At 58.5% G+C, this 15,440-nt stretch overlaps 1 protein-coding gene across 2 annotated transcripts in view; it reads left to right on the plus strand.

The window, feature by feature from the left end:
• The window catches only part of TMEM179 (transmembrane protein 179), an 88,320-nt gene that overhangs the window by 26,365 nt on the left and 46,515 nt on the right, over nt 1–15,440 (plus strand). Inside the window, exon 2 of one of the 2 annotated variants that reach the window (XM_079127668.1) lies at nt 12,309–12,412. In XM_079127668.1, coding sequence (XP_078983794.1) covers nt 12,309–12,412 — 104 coding nt within the window. Of the gene's footprint in view, nt 1–11,780; nt 12,413–15,440 lie in introns of those variants that run through there. The other variant, XM_079127669.1, reaches the window with a different exon arrangement.

Below are 15,440 nucleotides of genomic sequence, written 5' to 3' on the forward strand. Positions count from 1 at the left end.
CTCAAGTGCAAGGGCCAGGAGAGAACCCGGGCACCACGGCCTCAGAAACCTCTCTTGCAAAGCCCACCCTGAACACCTGGCTGGAGCAGGTATAGCGGGGAGGGGCAGCAGTGAGCTCCCAGGCCCCGTCGGGTGACGAGGCTGAGGAAAGGGAGACTGTGTTCTCAAGGGTCAGGTGGGGCTCTGTCCCAGCTGCTAAGCTGGAGCGTCCTGAGGACGGGACCCTGCACCCCTGAACTGGGGGCAGGTTGCTTCTTTGTCTTCCCACCCCGAGGCCTAGGTCAGGTGTTCCTCAACCAGGCGTCGGGCAAGGGATGGGCAACACCATGGTCCTGCCACCCACCCCCGCCAGTGGGGTGCTGGGTATTTTCTCAAAGTTAGAGAAGACTGCTGTGCCGTGCGAGGCCTCACTCTGGTGCCTGCTATGACACTGAGGTGGCCCAGGACCTGCCGCTGGGCCTCCATCGACGCATTAACGACAAAGGTCACTGTTTACTGTACAACAAAGTAGACTTTGTATCACTTTGGTCACTGACTGTCAATGCCATTGGTTTCCTCTGTAATTTGAGACATTTTATTTGGGGTGTTTATCAGCCGTACTCTGAAGGGGGCTACCCCAGGCTGCTGAGGTGTCCAAGAACACAAAGCCTGGGACCCTCTGGGAGGGGGCAGGAGGGGAGCATGTGCTTTGCAGTCACAGCTGCTGCTGCACCTGGGGCTTCGGGAAGGCACTCTGTGGCTCTTTGCCTCAGTTTCCCCACCTGTAAAACAGGAAAATAAAAGGTGCATTTCAATTGCTTGAAGGACTGTCCTTGACGCACCCCGTGTGTGGAACAGCGCCTGCTGTGAGGTGGCGCTCCGCATAGGGCAGCGCGGCTGTCCCCACAGGACTGCTGGGGTAGGCAGGAAGTCAGGGAGGAGAGCAGAGGCTCCTGAATGAAAGGATAGCACACACCAATGCCAAGGTCAGACAGGCGGTCGCCACGAGAAGGACAGCGAGGGGTGGTGACCTGCAGGTCAAACACGTGCAGCAAGAAACACCTGCAAGTCACAGCCCAGGCCACAGGGAGCCTGTTGAACAGGCAAGAACCTGGAGGCAGAGCCCTACTCACTCATCCTAATGGCCCCTTGAGAGAACGATCACTCGCCATCATGGGGACCTTGCAGAAGCAGACAAGCTTCAGGACACAGGGCCGGGTGCGTCTGAATCTCCCAGCCGTATTAGTACAATCCCTTAAGGGAGCGACTGGCTCCAGACTGTCACCACAGTCTCTGGTGACCAGGTCACCAGGACCCTCCCTTATTACCAATACCACGTCACAACCACCCCTGTGACTAGGTCCTCATGACCCTCACACAGGAAATTTGCTCCAGGCTACACCAAGGGATAACCCGCCACTTAAGGGGTCCAAAGGAAGAGCATCCTGTGTGGAATGGGAATGTTTACTCTGTCCACTCTGTTGGTGACACTTGGTCACCTGTCCCCTCGGGATTGTTGAAGACAGTCTCTCAGACATTCCTCGCCTTGACTTACAGTTTGGGGGCATCCTGGTCAGGGGTCCATGATGTCCCTGCTCTGGGACGTCTGCGGCTTTTCTCATGTGAGCCTGGAGGTAGGGGTCTTCGGAGGGAGGAGAACTGCATCATGTCGGGGGCAGGCTGCAAACAGGACAACCACGGTCCATGTCGTCCTGGACCAACGGCCTGGTGGAGGCATCCCCCCTGGAAGTCACGCCTGCCCTCCCACACTGCGCTGTGGAAGGATGGCCTCCGTCCAGTCCCCACTCAGGGGCTGGGCAGCGGTGCCCACTTCCGGGAGGACGGGCATGCGCAGAGTTCCTTGGAGTTCTCCTGCACGGCGTTTGCCTCCTGCCACGGGCTCACTGATTCAGGTCAGTGTGGACCACGTGTTGATTCCCACTTGAGCTATAATCCAATACCTGGCTGTTTATTCTGTGGCTCCCACCGTGCCAGCTCTGGCCACCGGGAGCCCCTTCTCTCACTGGCACCCGTGTCCTCTGACACGCCCCATCCCTGGGTGCTGGACTCTCCTTATTTCCTGGCTCTGCGAGAAGCTCCAGGCTCATCCTGTGCCCTTCTGGCCCAGCCCTGGCCCCAGCCATGCCCCCAGGGAGCCCTGGCTCCTCATGCCAAGGACCCTGTTAAACATCAAGACCTGGGAGTTGTGGCTTCTGGGACCTCAGTGACAGAGCGAGGATGTGGTTTGAGGGTGTCCCCTACAGGTTCACATGCTGGGAGCCTAAGAGGTGGTGGTGGCCAGAGCTGGCACCCCTTCAGAGGTGGGTCTAGTGGGAGGTGAGTAGGTCACAGGGCATCAGCTTCATGAGATAGTGATGTGGCTCTTGAGAGGCCCGGGTTTGTTCTCATAAGAGAAAGAGGTCACAAGCAAGGTCACCCACCCCATGTGCTTGATGTGACCCAACTCTTGGACTTTCAGACTCCAAAACCTTGAGCTGAATAAGCCTCTCTTCTTTATAAAGAACCCTGCTTTGCATATTTTGTTATAGCAACAGAAACCGTAGTAAGACCGTGTCTTCATACCAAGCTCTGCACCAACACATGGTTCTGTGTAGTTCTGTGTGACCATCTGTCTGTTTAGATTAAACACGCCTTGGCGCCAGTGTCTCCGGCTCCAGTCCACGCAAGAGGACCATGTTGGTCCCTGCCTCTGTCCTCCTGCCCGCTGAGTCGCAGGGCAGCTGGAGCCGTGGCAGGACTGTTGGCTGGACCCCGCGGGAACAGCGCTCCAGGCACTCAGTTTGTTTCAAGTCCCGCTCCTTCCTGGAGACTGGGCAGCTGCTCCCCAGCCTCTGCACTAGGAGCACAACGGGCCTCTCTGGTAGCAGCCTGCACACCCGGGGCCCCCAGCTCAGCCTTTGCTGTAAGGCTGCGTTGTCTCAGGCATGGCGTCGCATGCCCCATTCCAGCGCCGTACAGAACAGATGAACTGTCCCCCGAGCCCTGTGCTCCACCTGTTTAACACCCACACCCTGACCCCAAGCCCCTGGCCACCACCGTCTGTTTTCCTCATGTGCTTTAAAGCAGTTCTCACTGCATTTTATTTTTATTTTTTAGCAGTGCTGGGGATGGAACCCAGGGCCTCATGCCCGTTAGGCAAGTGCTCCCCCACTGAGCAAGCACCACTGTCTACACCTCCTGCCCCCAAGGTGGGCTTTTGGGGAACAATTTACCTGTTAGGGATGCTTCATCTGCCCCCATCTCCCAGATTTTTAAAAAGTCACGAATGCATCTGTCTTGACTGATTCTTTGAACTCCTGGGAGAACCCCTTAGATCTATGGGGTGCCAGCAGGAAGGACATTGGCATTCAATTGGAAGCTCAGGAGGACTGACAAAAGGGCTCCGTACACAGTATACACAGCGTGTGCTGGGAGTGCCTGTCCCAGGGCAGGCAGCCCGAAGATGCGGAGAGTTTTCTGGGAGGTGAAGGGGGGTGGTGGAGGGGCAGCTGGAGGAGGAGCCTGCCCTTCTGAGGGTGGCCCTGCACCCATTCTGTACATCCAGCAGAATGGACGGGAAAATACTCAAGATTATTTGGGCTTCTAATTTTTTTTTTTTTTTTTCCCGTTTTTAAAGCGAACAATGAGTGTAGCCTAGATTTTATGTCCAGGAATACAGGTTGGAAACCAACTAAGAGGGCTTGGTGAGGCTTGCTGCCCGGATTCTAGGATGCACAGACCTGGAAGGCCTCAGCAGGGTGAGCCCCAGGTGGCCGGGGGCAGCAGTGGAGCCTGCTTTCCAGCCCTGCGTGGCTCCGGCGAGAGCCCCAGGTGAGCGGCTGGGGACAGGCGAGGCCCCGCCCACTCGTCGCCGCCTTTCCAGCGACCCTGACCTCACGAGGGGAGCGGAGGTTCTGCACGGCGGACGCTGGTTTGAACCCAGAACCCTGCCAACCCGGACACGCGGCCTCTGCTGCAGCGCCCACAGTGACCCGGTCCGGGGAGGCGGGACCAGTCTCCAAGGGCTCCAGCACCGACGGCCTGGAGGTTGTCCAGGCCCCAGGTCGCCGCCACTTGCTCCAGGAAGTCCAGGCCACAGGCGGCCACCAAGGCGGAGCCTCCCCGGAAGGAGGGCAGCAAGGTGGAGGCTTCGGATGCACGTGGCCCTCCGCGGGTGCACAGTCAGGCTCCCATGTGGGGCGCGTCAAGCGTCTGCGTGGGTGTCCCAGAGACCCCTGAGCCCCAGGCCCAGAGACACCAGAGTCCCACGCCCGTCCAGCCAGGGAAACTGGGGCCCAGGGAAGGGAGGGGCCCGAACCAGTGGTGGCTTCCAGCAATCTGTAAAGCCTGGTGCAAGGAGAGAACAAGGACCAGGACCAGGGAGCATGCCGGACCTGCTGCCTCGGTTCACCAGCTCCACCACCTAGTTCTGTTCCAGGGTCAGCAGAAGGAGTCAGGGTGATGCTGCGTGTCCCCAGAGCAGAAAGGGGCCCTCTGGCCTTGGTAGTAGGACCCCTTGGCTTCCAGTGCTGATCCCCTGCTGTGTGAGAGGGCTCTGCCCACAGGCAAAAGGTTTCTTGCTGTGCAGGTGCAGGTGAGAAGGACCCAGCATCTAGCCAAGGCTTTGAGGGCAGGTCTGGGTGCTGCAAGAGGAAGGGTCCCCAGGAGGAGGGGCCAGGTGGCCAGATGGGCCCAGGGGGCAGAGCCCAGCTGGCCACAACTGGGCCACCCTGATGGTCAGTCTAACCTGGAGCTGGTGACCTGGCAGAGACCAGCATGGGCCCAGCTTCCAAGAGCCCCTCCAGGATAGGGGCCACTGGTACTGGGGGTGCTGAAGCTCTGGACACCTTCCTGCCTGCCCCGCTGTAGACCCTTCTCAGGAGACCCCTTGTATTCCCCACCGAGATGCATGGAGGGTTGGGGTCCTTTTTTCTAGGATCCTTCCTGGAATCCCCCCCAGGAGGTTGTGTGTTCCTGGCTTAGAAGGTGAGGGGCACCTTGTAAAAAGGGACCTTAGAAAGATTACTGACCGCACATGACCATTGGTAAGATCCCAGATTCCAGCTGTGGTTCAGGGGGCATTTCTATTCTCAATTTCTTCTGTTCCACTTATAGGGAGGATGCTAAATCACATATCGGGGGCCCAAAGGCAGGCGGTCCCCGAGTCCCCTCTGGGGTCGCCCTGCCCTCTGGATAGGGATGTAGCCTTGGCAGACTCTTTATGCAGATGAGATGATGATACCCCTTGTCATCCAAATCAGAACGCTTTGAGAGAGAAGCAGTGTGGCACACTAGTGACACCAGGGTGGCTGGGACCCCGGGCACCCTCTGCAGTGGCTAAGCAGGTTGTGTGGTGGCCGGTGGGCCACGGGAAGAGTGAGCCAGCGTGGTGCTTGGTAACCGGCTGCCCCTGGCTTCGGTGCCAGTGGTGGTGTACTTTGCTCAGGAGTCTCCTGTGGGCAGGCTCAGCCAGGTGGTCTCATCTGTCCACAAGGCATCAGTTGGGGGCTTGGTCAGGGGGAGGGTCCTCTCTGCATGGCTCACTCACTTGTGCTGGGGTCAGGGCCTTGGCTCCAGTCCCTGAAGGCTCCAGGGGCTGCTCGGTCTCTGGGCAGCATGGTGGCTGGGGTGCCAGAGTGAGAATCCGGGGGGGGGTGAGATGTAACAGCGTGGCATCCTCAGAATCCAGCCCAGCAGGTCACTCAGTTCACTTCTGTGCAAAGTCCTGCTGGGGTCCAGGGAGGCGTGTAGGGGCAGCATGGCAGCTGCAGGGTGGGGGCACCCCTGAGGCCCTGGGGGAGCTGTCTGGGTCCTACGTGTCACCAGGAAATGTGTCTCTGCAGGGGCCTGCCCTGGATTCGGCAGTTCTCTGCAGGCTGTGGGGAGCAGCCGTCCACAGGTTGTTCCTTCTTGGTCTTGGGGTGTCATGGCCTCCACACTCTCAGTTCCCCTCTTGCTGGTCAGCCCCACTGCCGTGACAGCACCACAGACAGACGGCAGCTAAACCACAGGTATTTATTGCCTCACAGGTCCCGAGGATGGCGTCTCTGTGCCCTGAGAAGGCCACTGTCCTGCAGGGTCAGGCCCCACCTCGTGTCCTGCTGTGACCATATTTGTCTCTTGAAGACTGAGCTTCCAAATATGGCTGTGTGGGGGCTTGGGCTCTGTAGGGACAGAAAAGCAGCTTACTGAGAACCAAGCCCAGGGGTGCCCGTGCACGTGTGGACTTGGAACCACAGACCCGAAGGCCCAGGAGCCGGCCACCTCGTGCTCAGGCTTGGCGGGCATGACCAGCTGGTGTGCTCAGGTCCTCCTGGCCTCTGTGTCCCTCTTCCCTCAGGTGCTGGGCAGGAGACTCCCTTTATGGAATCAGGTCTTGTGACCTATAGTCGGGGTAGGACCTTCACAGAGAGGTAGAGAGAGTGCATTTCTGTGTTTTTATGGCTGGTTTGGGAGAAGCAGGTTCTGCTTTCCAGGACTCATCTTGGGGAGAGGAATCCTAGTTTCCACAGAATGCCTTGGGGGAGCAGAGGGGTGGGGCAGGGCAGGAGGAACCTTGCTCCTGAGGCCCACTGTGGGAGATTGTTTTCTGAGCCCCAGCAGCTTCCAAACATGAATTTGGGGGACACGAGGCCCCTACCTCCCAGCGGCGTCACCCCAGCTCCCAGTCCCTGCGTACCCTCCTCTGCCCAGGTCCCTTCTCTGTGCCCTTGCTCTCCCTGGTGTTCCACCTGCCCCGGCCACAGCAGTCCCTCCAGGACGTCTCCCTGGCCCCTCGTCTCCCGTCTCCCGTCTTCTGCAGGAGCAGAGTGACTGGACAGAGTCATGCAGCTGGAGGCCAGGAGCACCGTGGCACTCCCCTGCTCCTGGTGGGCTTCCCCCAGAGGACATCCCTGCCGCTCGCTCAGCGAGCCCAGGCCTGGCTCGGGCTCCCTCCCACACCGACGCGCAGGCGTGGTGCTCTTCCCCAGTCCTCACCGCTTCCCCGCCACGCCCTGCACCAAGGAACTGAATTGTTTGTCTGCGCACCTCCCTTCACCTGGCCCTTGAGCTCAGGTGGGAGCCAGCAAGATGGTGCTGATCCAATCACATCCCGTCTCCCCTCCCTCGGTGAAGCCTGCAGTGGCTCTTGCTTGTTGAAAGCTGGACCTTGACCCTCCAGCCCTGCGCCTGCTGGGCCAGCCGCCTGAGCTTCATCTTGCAGGTGTTCTCTGCCCCCCGGTGGGCTGACATCAGCCCAGTGCCGGCTCCTCGGCCCAGGGCCTTTGTGCAGGGCTGCTCTTCCCTGGCTCTTACCAGTCTGAGTGTTTCCCTCCCAGCATGAGGTGAAGGTTCTGTGCTGTCCTAACACGGTCACTCGTGTTTGGAATCTGAGGATAGACAGTGTGTGGGCCGCAGGAGCCTGGGTGAGCTGGGGGGACGGCCACACCCTCCTGCCCTGCTCTGCAGCAGCTGGGCCTGCCGCCCCAGAGCCCTCAAGTTCCGCACAGGCTTACCCGCGCTCGGCGCCTGCAGCTCCCGCGTGCCCTCTGATTTCCTGTTCTGCGAGTGCTTTCCCAAGGCCCTCCACCGTGCTGCCGCCTGATGTGGTCTGTCCTGCACCTGGCTTCCCCGCGCCCTCCACTGAGCGCCAGGGCACGCACGCATTGGGCTGCGACTTGGCATTTGGGACGATGGTCTGGCGGGGGGTGGGGGGATGCTCCGGCTGCTCTGAGCACGTCCCCTCCTCTCCGCATCCCACAGTGCTCCCGCGTCCCGTCTTCACTACACGCAGAGACTGAGGTTTCACCCCGCCCTCGGTCCCCAGGAGCCCGCAGCCCTCTGTCCTCCCACCGCTCCCCACGAGCCTGTGTCCACCTTGCAGATTGCCAGGCTGGGCTCACTGCACTGCCTGCCCCGTGCTGCCAGCTTCCTCACCCCTCTGCCCGCTGAGCGCTGGCCTGGGTGCCTCCGTCCCGGCTCCACCTCAGCCCTGCTATTAAACCAAGCAACTCAGGGTCCCTTTCCTCACCGTCCTTACCATTTTTAAGTGTTCAGTTCAAGGTCAGAGGCATTCAGCACGTCCACATTGCTGTGCGACCTCCAGCAGCTGTCCCCAGAACTTTTCAACCTTCCCAAATGGAAACTCTAAAGTACTGAACACCAGCCACCCATTCGCCCAGCCCCTTGCACCCACCGTCCTCCCTCTGCCTGTGTACCTGGCTGCTCCAGGAACTCCCTGTGGGTGGATCTGGATGGCACTTGTTCTTCTCTACAGGCTTCTCCGACTCAGCATAGTGTCCTCAAGGTTCCCCTGACTGCGTCATGTGACAGGGCTTCCCTCTGCAGGGCTGAGTAATATTCCACTGTGTGGATGGACCGCTCTGTTCATTCGCTTGTCTCTCCTGCACACTAGGTGGCAGCCACCTTTTGGCTACTGTGAATAGTGCTCCTGGTGTGAACATCTGACCACGCCCCTGCTTCAGTTCTTTTGCGTGTGTCTCCAGAGTGGAACTGCTGCTCCCAGGGAGTTCTATCTGACTTGGGAACACCGAGTGCCGTCATATTGCTTTCCACCAGCCGGAATCGGTTCTCCCTGGTCCTCACCACCTTGTATCAGGTTCTGGAATTTTTTTTTTTTTCAGTAGCCATCCTAATGGGTATGAGGTGATGAATGAGTTTTTAATGTCAATGGGAATCTCTATTTTTAATGTCTAGAAGTGCTGTTCTTTCATCTGAAAATTTCTGATGGCCTCCTGTTTCTTGCTTATGTTTTCAATTCCCTTTTCTATTTTAAGTTTCAATTTTTACCAAATTTATGCGCCCACACAGCTGAAAGAGTCAGTCTGCAGCCAGCAGCCTCTCCGCGAGGCTGCTGCGTCCTCTGGCTGGCGCCCGGCTTCCCCCACGTGATGGCTCCTTTTGTGCCGCGCCCAGGCAGCCAATTCTAGGGCGCCTTCCACACTCTGCTGGCTGTGCCAGTCAGGCCAGGGACCGTGAGTAGGCGCTAGCAGCCGGGTACTGAGTCCCCTGGATCAGTACTACACAGACCCAAACAAAGCCCAGCGCCTCAACCAGCTTCCGACCCCGTAGACCTGGCGTGGGTTCAGCCCGACTGACTTCAGCGTCCTGAGTCATCACCGTCATGAGAGATCCTGAGTGACCCTTGCTGGTTTTTCCTGCTTAGTTTCCCAGTAAACCATAAACAGAGAAATATACCGGAGTCACGTGTGTGCTTTACAGCCAGACCCTGGCTCCAGGGCCGCACCTGACGGGATCCTAAGGTAAACCAGGCGCATGCAGGCTGGAGCCACTGCTGTTCTCACCGGTCAGCACGCCCCTCTTCCTGGGCCAAGCTGCAGGACCTGACCGTCTTGCTGCAGCGCAGGGCCATGCTACCCTGGTGAGTCCTGGTGAACGGCTACGTGCTCCTGCCTCTGGTCTCACACAGCCCCTGCACTCCAGGTCTGACTTGTTCTGGAACGACAGTGATAGACTAGATGAAGCAGTGACATCAATCAAAATTAGAAAAACTCTTATGAAGAAATAAAAACAAGATGGAAAACCTTTGGATGTTAAGCTGGAGGAACACAGAGTGAGTGAACAGTGGAGAATGTTTCAGGACAAAGAATGAGCAGCCAGTCCTGGTGGCCCACGCCTTAACCCTGGCCACTCAGGAGGCCGAGGCAGGAGGATGGTGAGGTGAGAGGACTCTCCTCTTGGTAGCAGCTCCAAGCAGGCACTGGCAGGCAGTGGGGACTCATCCCATCACTGGACAGTGGCCATTCCCCTTAGCATGAGGAGTGGTTTCGTGTTGCCTGGAGATGCTGTCCAGCCCAGGAGCCCAGGCATCCTTGGGGCTCAGACGGCTCCTGAAGTGCCTGTTCCCACGAACTGCAGCCAGGGCCTCCTGGAGAAGTGGGCAGAACTTAGCCTGCCCCCAGGGCATGGCATGTCCTGCTGCTCTGGATGGCCAGGAAGCTCCAGTGCCAGGGGGCACCTGCCCTGGGCCCTGGGTCCTGATATCCCATCACCTGGCCACCCCTTGCCCCTGCATCTAGGACGTTCTGTGAGCCTGCCTGCAGGTGGCTGAAGAGTGGGCTCTTGCTCCTCATTCTTCCCCTGCCTGGGTCCTCCTCTCCCCTCAGCCTGGCCTTTCCATGGCCCCTGGAGAAGGCCCCTCAGGTGGCCTCCCTGTGACTTGGCTGGCCCCCACTGTTCCCCACTCTGGGGCCGCTAGGCTCACTTCCTCTCCCTTGACCTCCCCCTGTGGCGTCAGCCTCCAGTCTGACCTACAACTGCCCTGCCACAAGTCCCCAGAGTCCCTGTTTCACAAGGTTGACTTCCCAGGCCATGACCTTGGCTCAGCTGGGCAGGCCCTGCAGACCCCGGCTGTGGCTTCTCTTGCACATTAGCAGAGTCTGGTGGATGCCTTGTGCCTTCCGAGCTGGGCTCTGTGGCCTTTATTTCCACAGTGACCTGTTATAGTCTGCACAAGAGGGGAGGCCAGGGGAAGCACGAGCTCGTGGCAGGCCTGCCAGGTGCACCTCCTTTTTGTCGGACAGACCAGGGGATGGGCTAGGAAGGGTGTGGCCGGGAACCCAGGTCTGCCTCCTGGCCGGGAATTTCAGTTCTGGGATTCCCCTCCTCAGGAAGCATGTGTGCCTTGTTCTGGGGGCTAGGGGCCCTGCCAAGTCCCGCCCACCTTCTGCTGCTGGACCTCTCCCCAGGTCCCTGACTCCGCCATGAACAGGAGGGTCCGGTTTCTGGGGGGAAGCTGTGCTCTCTGCCAGTCCCGGAGGGTTGACTGGCTCTTTCCAGCTGCGTCTGCAGAAGCCAGCAGACACGTGGCTACAAGTCAGTTGTGGGCTGGAGCCGGGGCTGCAGGCAGGCCGGCATTCCTGGGTGCGCCTTGGGCTGCACTGAATCCGCTCTGAGTGATGCTCTGGGTGGGCCTGGCGGGCAGGGGCCTGGAGCCCCCAACACTGGTGGTGGTGAGCTGGCTTGTGAGGTCGTCTGCCTCTGTGCCTTTTGGACTTAACGGCCTCCTCTCAGGGAGGGAAGGGCTCTGGCTGCTGAGGTGCAGCCTGGCTGAAGCTTCGCAGCCAGCCCAGCCTTCGCCCCCGGCCCCAGGGTGTCCTTCCTCGTGAGCCTGGGCCTTGGGGAGCTCTTCCCAGCCCAGGAGCTGGAGCTGGGGCTGTGTGTGGCCCAGCCTGGTCAGATGGCGTCCACAGGCTGGGAGTGACAGCACCGACAGAGAGCAAGAAGTGCTGCTGGCCCCACGAAGGGCGTGCGGGGGATACCGGGCTCTGATCACCGTGGGGAGCCATAGGCACACTCAGGCCCCTCAGCCTGCCAGCTCTGCAGAAGGGAAGCTGAGGCCCAGGAAGTGAGTTCCAGGAGGAGCTGCGTCATGATGGAGGGGAGGGGAGGGCAGCCAGGTGCCACCTGCAGCCCAGTCCTGCTGCACGTGGGGAAGGGCGCCTGCCAGGCCTGAGCAGCCCTGAGGGTGCCAGAGGCTTCCCGAGGGGCTGGGCCTCACCATGTTTCCAGGACTCTGGGCATCCTGGCTGAGCCCTCCTGTCAGAGTGGGCGGAGGGGACCCAGCATACCCCTGTTGCCGGGGCATAGGCTGGGGACAGGCCTGGGGTAGGCCTCATGCACAGCAGGTCATGCAACTCCTGCCTGGCCAAGGCAGGGCTTGCTTCGGGTGTGGCCAGCCCCAGGCGAAGGTCCTGAGATCCTTCCTCCCACCCGAGCAAGCAGGCCTTCGGTGCAGGGGCCCAGGACCTCCCCCCTGGAGCAGGGGTGGGGGCTCAGCAGCCTTCAGAAGGGAGAAAGGGTGCCTGTCATGCCCAGGCCACCCTGGTTCTTCTCCTCAGACTTGGGTTCCGGTCAGGACTAGGCTGGAGGTGCTGGCTGGCCTCTCCTCTCGCGGGCCCCACCCTAGCAGGCAGAGTCGCTGGGTCTGGAGCACCGGGTCACATCAGGATGCGTCCAAGTTCTGGCTCACCATAAGAAGGAGTCCCCCACGCCTACCCAGGCAGGAGGGTTCCCTGCTTGTTATGGAGTGCCAGAGAGTTACAGACCACCACACATACTGAGCCAGACTGAAAGAGGGACCTTCAGTGAGCATGCCAGGCAAGCAGTGCTGGGAGCAGGCTAGCACCTCAAAGAACTCCCAGCACCTGAATTTTGGAAATAGAGTTTACAAAGGCAAAATCCACAAAAGCCACAAGGACAATTGAGGCACATGTAGGTCAGAAAAGACCTTGTTGAGACAGATGTTTTGATTACGTGAGAGAATAGTTTTGATTTCACATTTCTGAGTCATTTTTGTTATACATCAGGGCCATAGTCAGGGATGCTGGAAGGTCCCACTGTACTGTCGACGTGGACACGGCTTCAGGAGGCTGAAAGGAAGACATTCCAAACAAGCACACGGTGGAGCCAGGTCAGATCAAAATGGCGTTCCTCTGGTTCTTTTCCATTTCACTTCTCCAACCCAAGATGCAGAACTGCCCTCCTGCATTTCTGTCCCTGAGCCAGCCTGGGCAGACAGGAGCAGCCAGCCTGCGCCACCCCGCTGTTTGGGGGGCGTGGTGCGCCCTCTGGTGGCGAGAGGCAGCATCACTCTTCTTTGTCCCCGGGCCGCCGAGCTGGGACTCCGGAGGCGGGGCGCGGGGATAGACCGCCCACTTCCACAGGCCTGTGGGCCTGGAGCCCAACAAAGACAGTCGTGGACAGTGGGGGACGCAGGCGACCAGCAGATGGCCTTGCCGTCAGCTGACCGCTGCCGTAATTTCTGATAATGGATCTCTGTGATTTTTGGAATTTCGGTGATAAAGCTCCTTTTGTCCCTTTGTGCTCATTTATGCGAACCAGTTGCTTAGTACTAACATCTTTAAAAGCCTCCAGAGTAGGAGTAAATTGGATGCAAGCAGTGTCTTTTTTAACAATAAGTAATTTTCATCCATGGAAACGGGGACTACGGGAAAAAGCCCCACCCAGTTCCTCCAGCCGGGACTGGCAAGGAGAAGGCTCTCTTTTTGCATAACACCTTTTTGTCAAAACTGTATCATAAATCATTTACACCCAAGTTGTGGTTTTGATGAGTTGTGAGCTAATAATTGTAAAAACTACCAAATCCTGCAGAAAATGGGAAGAGCTTAAGGACTGAGGAATGGGAGCACCAGGCTGGAGCGTGGGGGGTGGCCCCGCGGGGCTGGCCACCCTGTGGGAAGGCCTGATTCCGCCCCCCAGCACTGGAAACAACAGGGAAGAGCAGCGGCATTCCCGCGTACACATTTGATGTCTTATATCTCTATTTTCTGTGGCCGATAATACGATTGGGTGAAAAAACCCAGCAACCCCCCCTTTTTAAATGCTGGGGTGGGGACTGAACCCAGGACTTGGCACTGACAGGCCACACTCACCCGCTGAGCTACCTGCATGCCCTAAACTGGGTGCAGCTGAATGAAAAGAGGCTCATTTTGGAGGTCCAGGCAGAGGGGCAGCATGTAGTGGTGGCCTCGCTGACAGTCTCCAGGCTGCAGGACCTCACAGGGCAAGGGATGGGGTGTGTGCATTCGGGTGGGCGCCCTCTTATTAGACCTCCAGGGTCAGTCATGGCGGCCGCATTCCATCATGTCTGAATTGCCCACAGCCGCACCTCTACACTAAACTAAGCTAAGCTAAACTAAGCTAAGCTACGCTAAGCTAAACTAAGCTAAGCTAAACTAAGCTAAACTAAGCTAAGCTAAACCAAGCTAAAGTAAACTAAGCTAAGCTAAACCAAGCTAAGCTAAACTAAGGTAAACTAAACCAACCTAAGCTAAAACAAGCTAAACCAAGCTAAACCAAGCTAAACTAAGCTAAGCTCCGGAGCCGAGTGGGTCTGCTTCCCCGACCCCTCATTGCCTCAGGGGGGTTGAATTTCAATACATGCAGCCTGGGGGACACCATGTGCCGACTGTAGCCAACACGTATTTTAATTCATTTTAATTGTCTGAGGAGTGGGCAGTGAACGTTTTCAAGCATAAAATATGTTAGTGCAGAATTGTGTGGGCAAGGTGAGTGGAAACAAGGTAACGGAAACCGTCTGTGCCTGTTACTCGACCGTCTTTGACAGCGGACCTCGGCGGGCGTTGCGGGCCTTGCCGTCGCTGACCAGCCCACAGAGGACCGCGGATGAATCTCAAGACCTGGCGCCGAGGAAGAGCCGTCTCAAACCGAGGGGCGGCCCTGCAACAGCTCTGACCTGGAACTGCTGAGCAGGCCACCCGCCTCCAGCAAACATCACACTACGGTTGCCTCTGGGGGATTAGCTGGGAGGTGGCGGGAGGGGGCCTCCCGGGGCAACCGGTGTGGGCTGCTGGGTGGGCTGGCTTTTTTCAGGGACACTCGGAACAAGCTCCTGCCTTCGCCCCTTAGCCCTGCAGCCCTGGGCGACCACGGATCCGCATTCTGTCCCTGTGCCGGACTTTTCACGAGTGGACTTGCTCCCTGCTCTTGTGACTGTCTCCTCTGCTTGGCGCCTGGGCTGTTGTAGCAGGTGTTGGCACTTCTCTCCTTTCATGGCCCAGTGACATTTGCTGCATGCAGATTTTACTTCAAAGAGAATGGGGACCACATGCTGAACCTGACCCAGCCCTTGACCCGCTTGTGGGGCCCAGGGGGAGCAGTGGGTTGTTTCAACAGTGGTCAGGGTCGTCTGGTGGGGACGGGAGGAGAGGGGGGCAGAGCCAGGACCCCATGCACCAGGCGGGGAGATGGTGACCTCTGTCTGATTTCAACTTTGCCGTGTTTTTGACAACTTTCCAAATAGAAGACGAAGACAGTGTGTGGTAGGGCAGGGGGCAGCCTCCAGCTTCAGCAGCCAGCACCCCTGCTGCCCAGCTGAGGCCACTGTCCTGCAGTGTCTCTGGTCTGGGGAAGGGCTGCACGAAGCAGAAAGCATGAACATGCAGGCCGTGGAGGCCTGGGATCCACTCCAGTGGGACAGCCTGCTCCTGCTCTTCTGGGACTCAGAAGCAACCCGTGTTCCTCATAAAAACCCAGGAAATGCGACTAGGAGGGAGGGAGGGAGAGAGAGAAGAAGCAGACTCCACCCAAGCTAGCCGCCCAGGGTAGAACTTCTGGATGAAAGGCAGGCTGGCTCCCTTTTACTTCTTGTTGGAATTCCTTAGGGTTATGCATTGTCCTTTGAGAGATGCTTTGGCTGAATCCCTGGACCAAGAGCCGGCTATTGGAATTGCACTTCCTCCTAAAGTCAGAGACATCCAGAAGGTGGTGTTTCTTATCTTCCACTAGCATTTATTGAGCACCGTCTGTGTGCCTTTGCGCGGTGCATTCGCTGCCTTTCCTCTCTGGAGAGCAGAGTGTGTGACTGCGTGGTCCTCATTTCACAGACACGAAGCAGACGCCACCTGCCCGTGGGGCAGAGGAGGGCAGCTGGTCTCATCCTCGACAGTGATGGGGAG

This window comes from Sciurus vulgaris (assembly GCF_902686455.1).
Source record: "Sciurus vulgaris genome assembly, chromosome: 2".
Classification (NCBI taxonomy): Eukaryota; Metazoa; Chordata; class Mammalia; order Rodentia; family Sciuridae; genus Sciurus; species Sciurus vulgaris.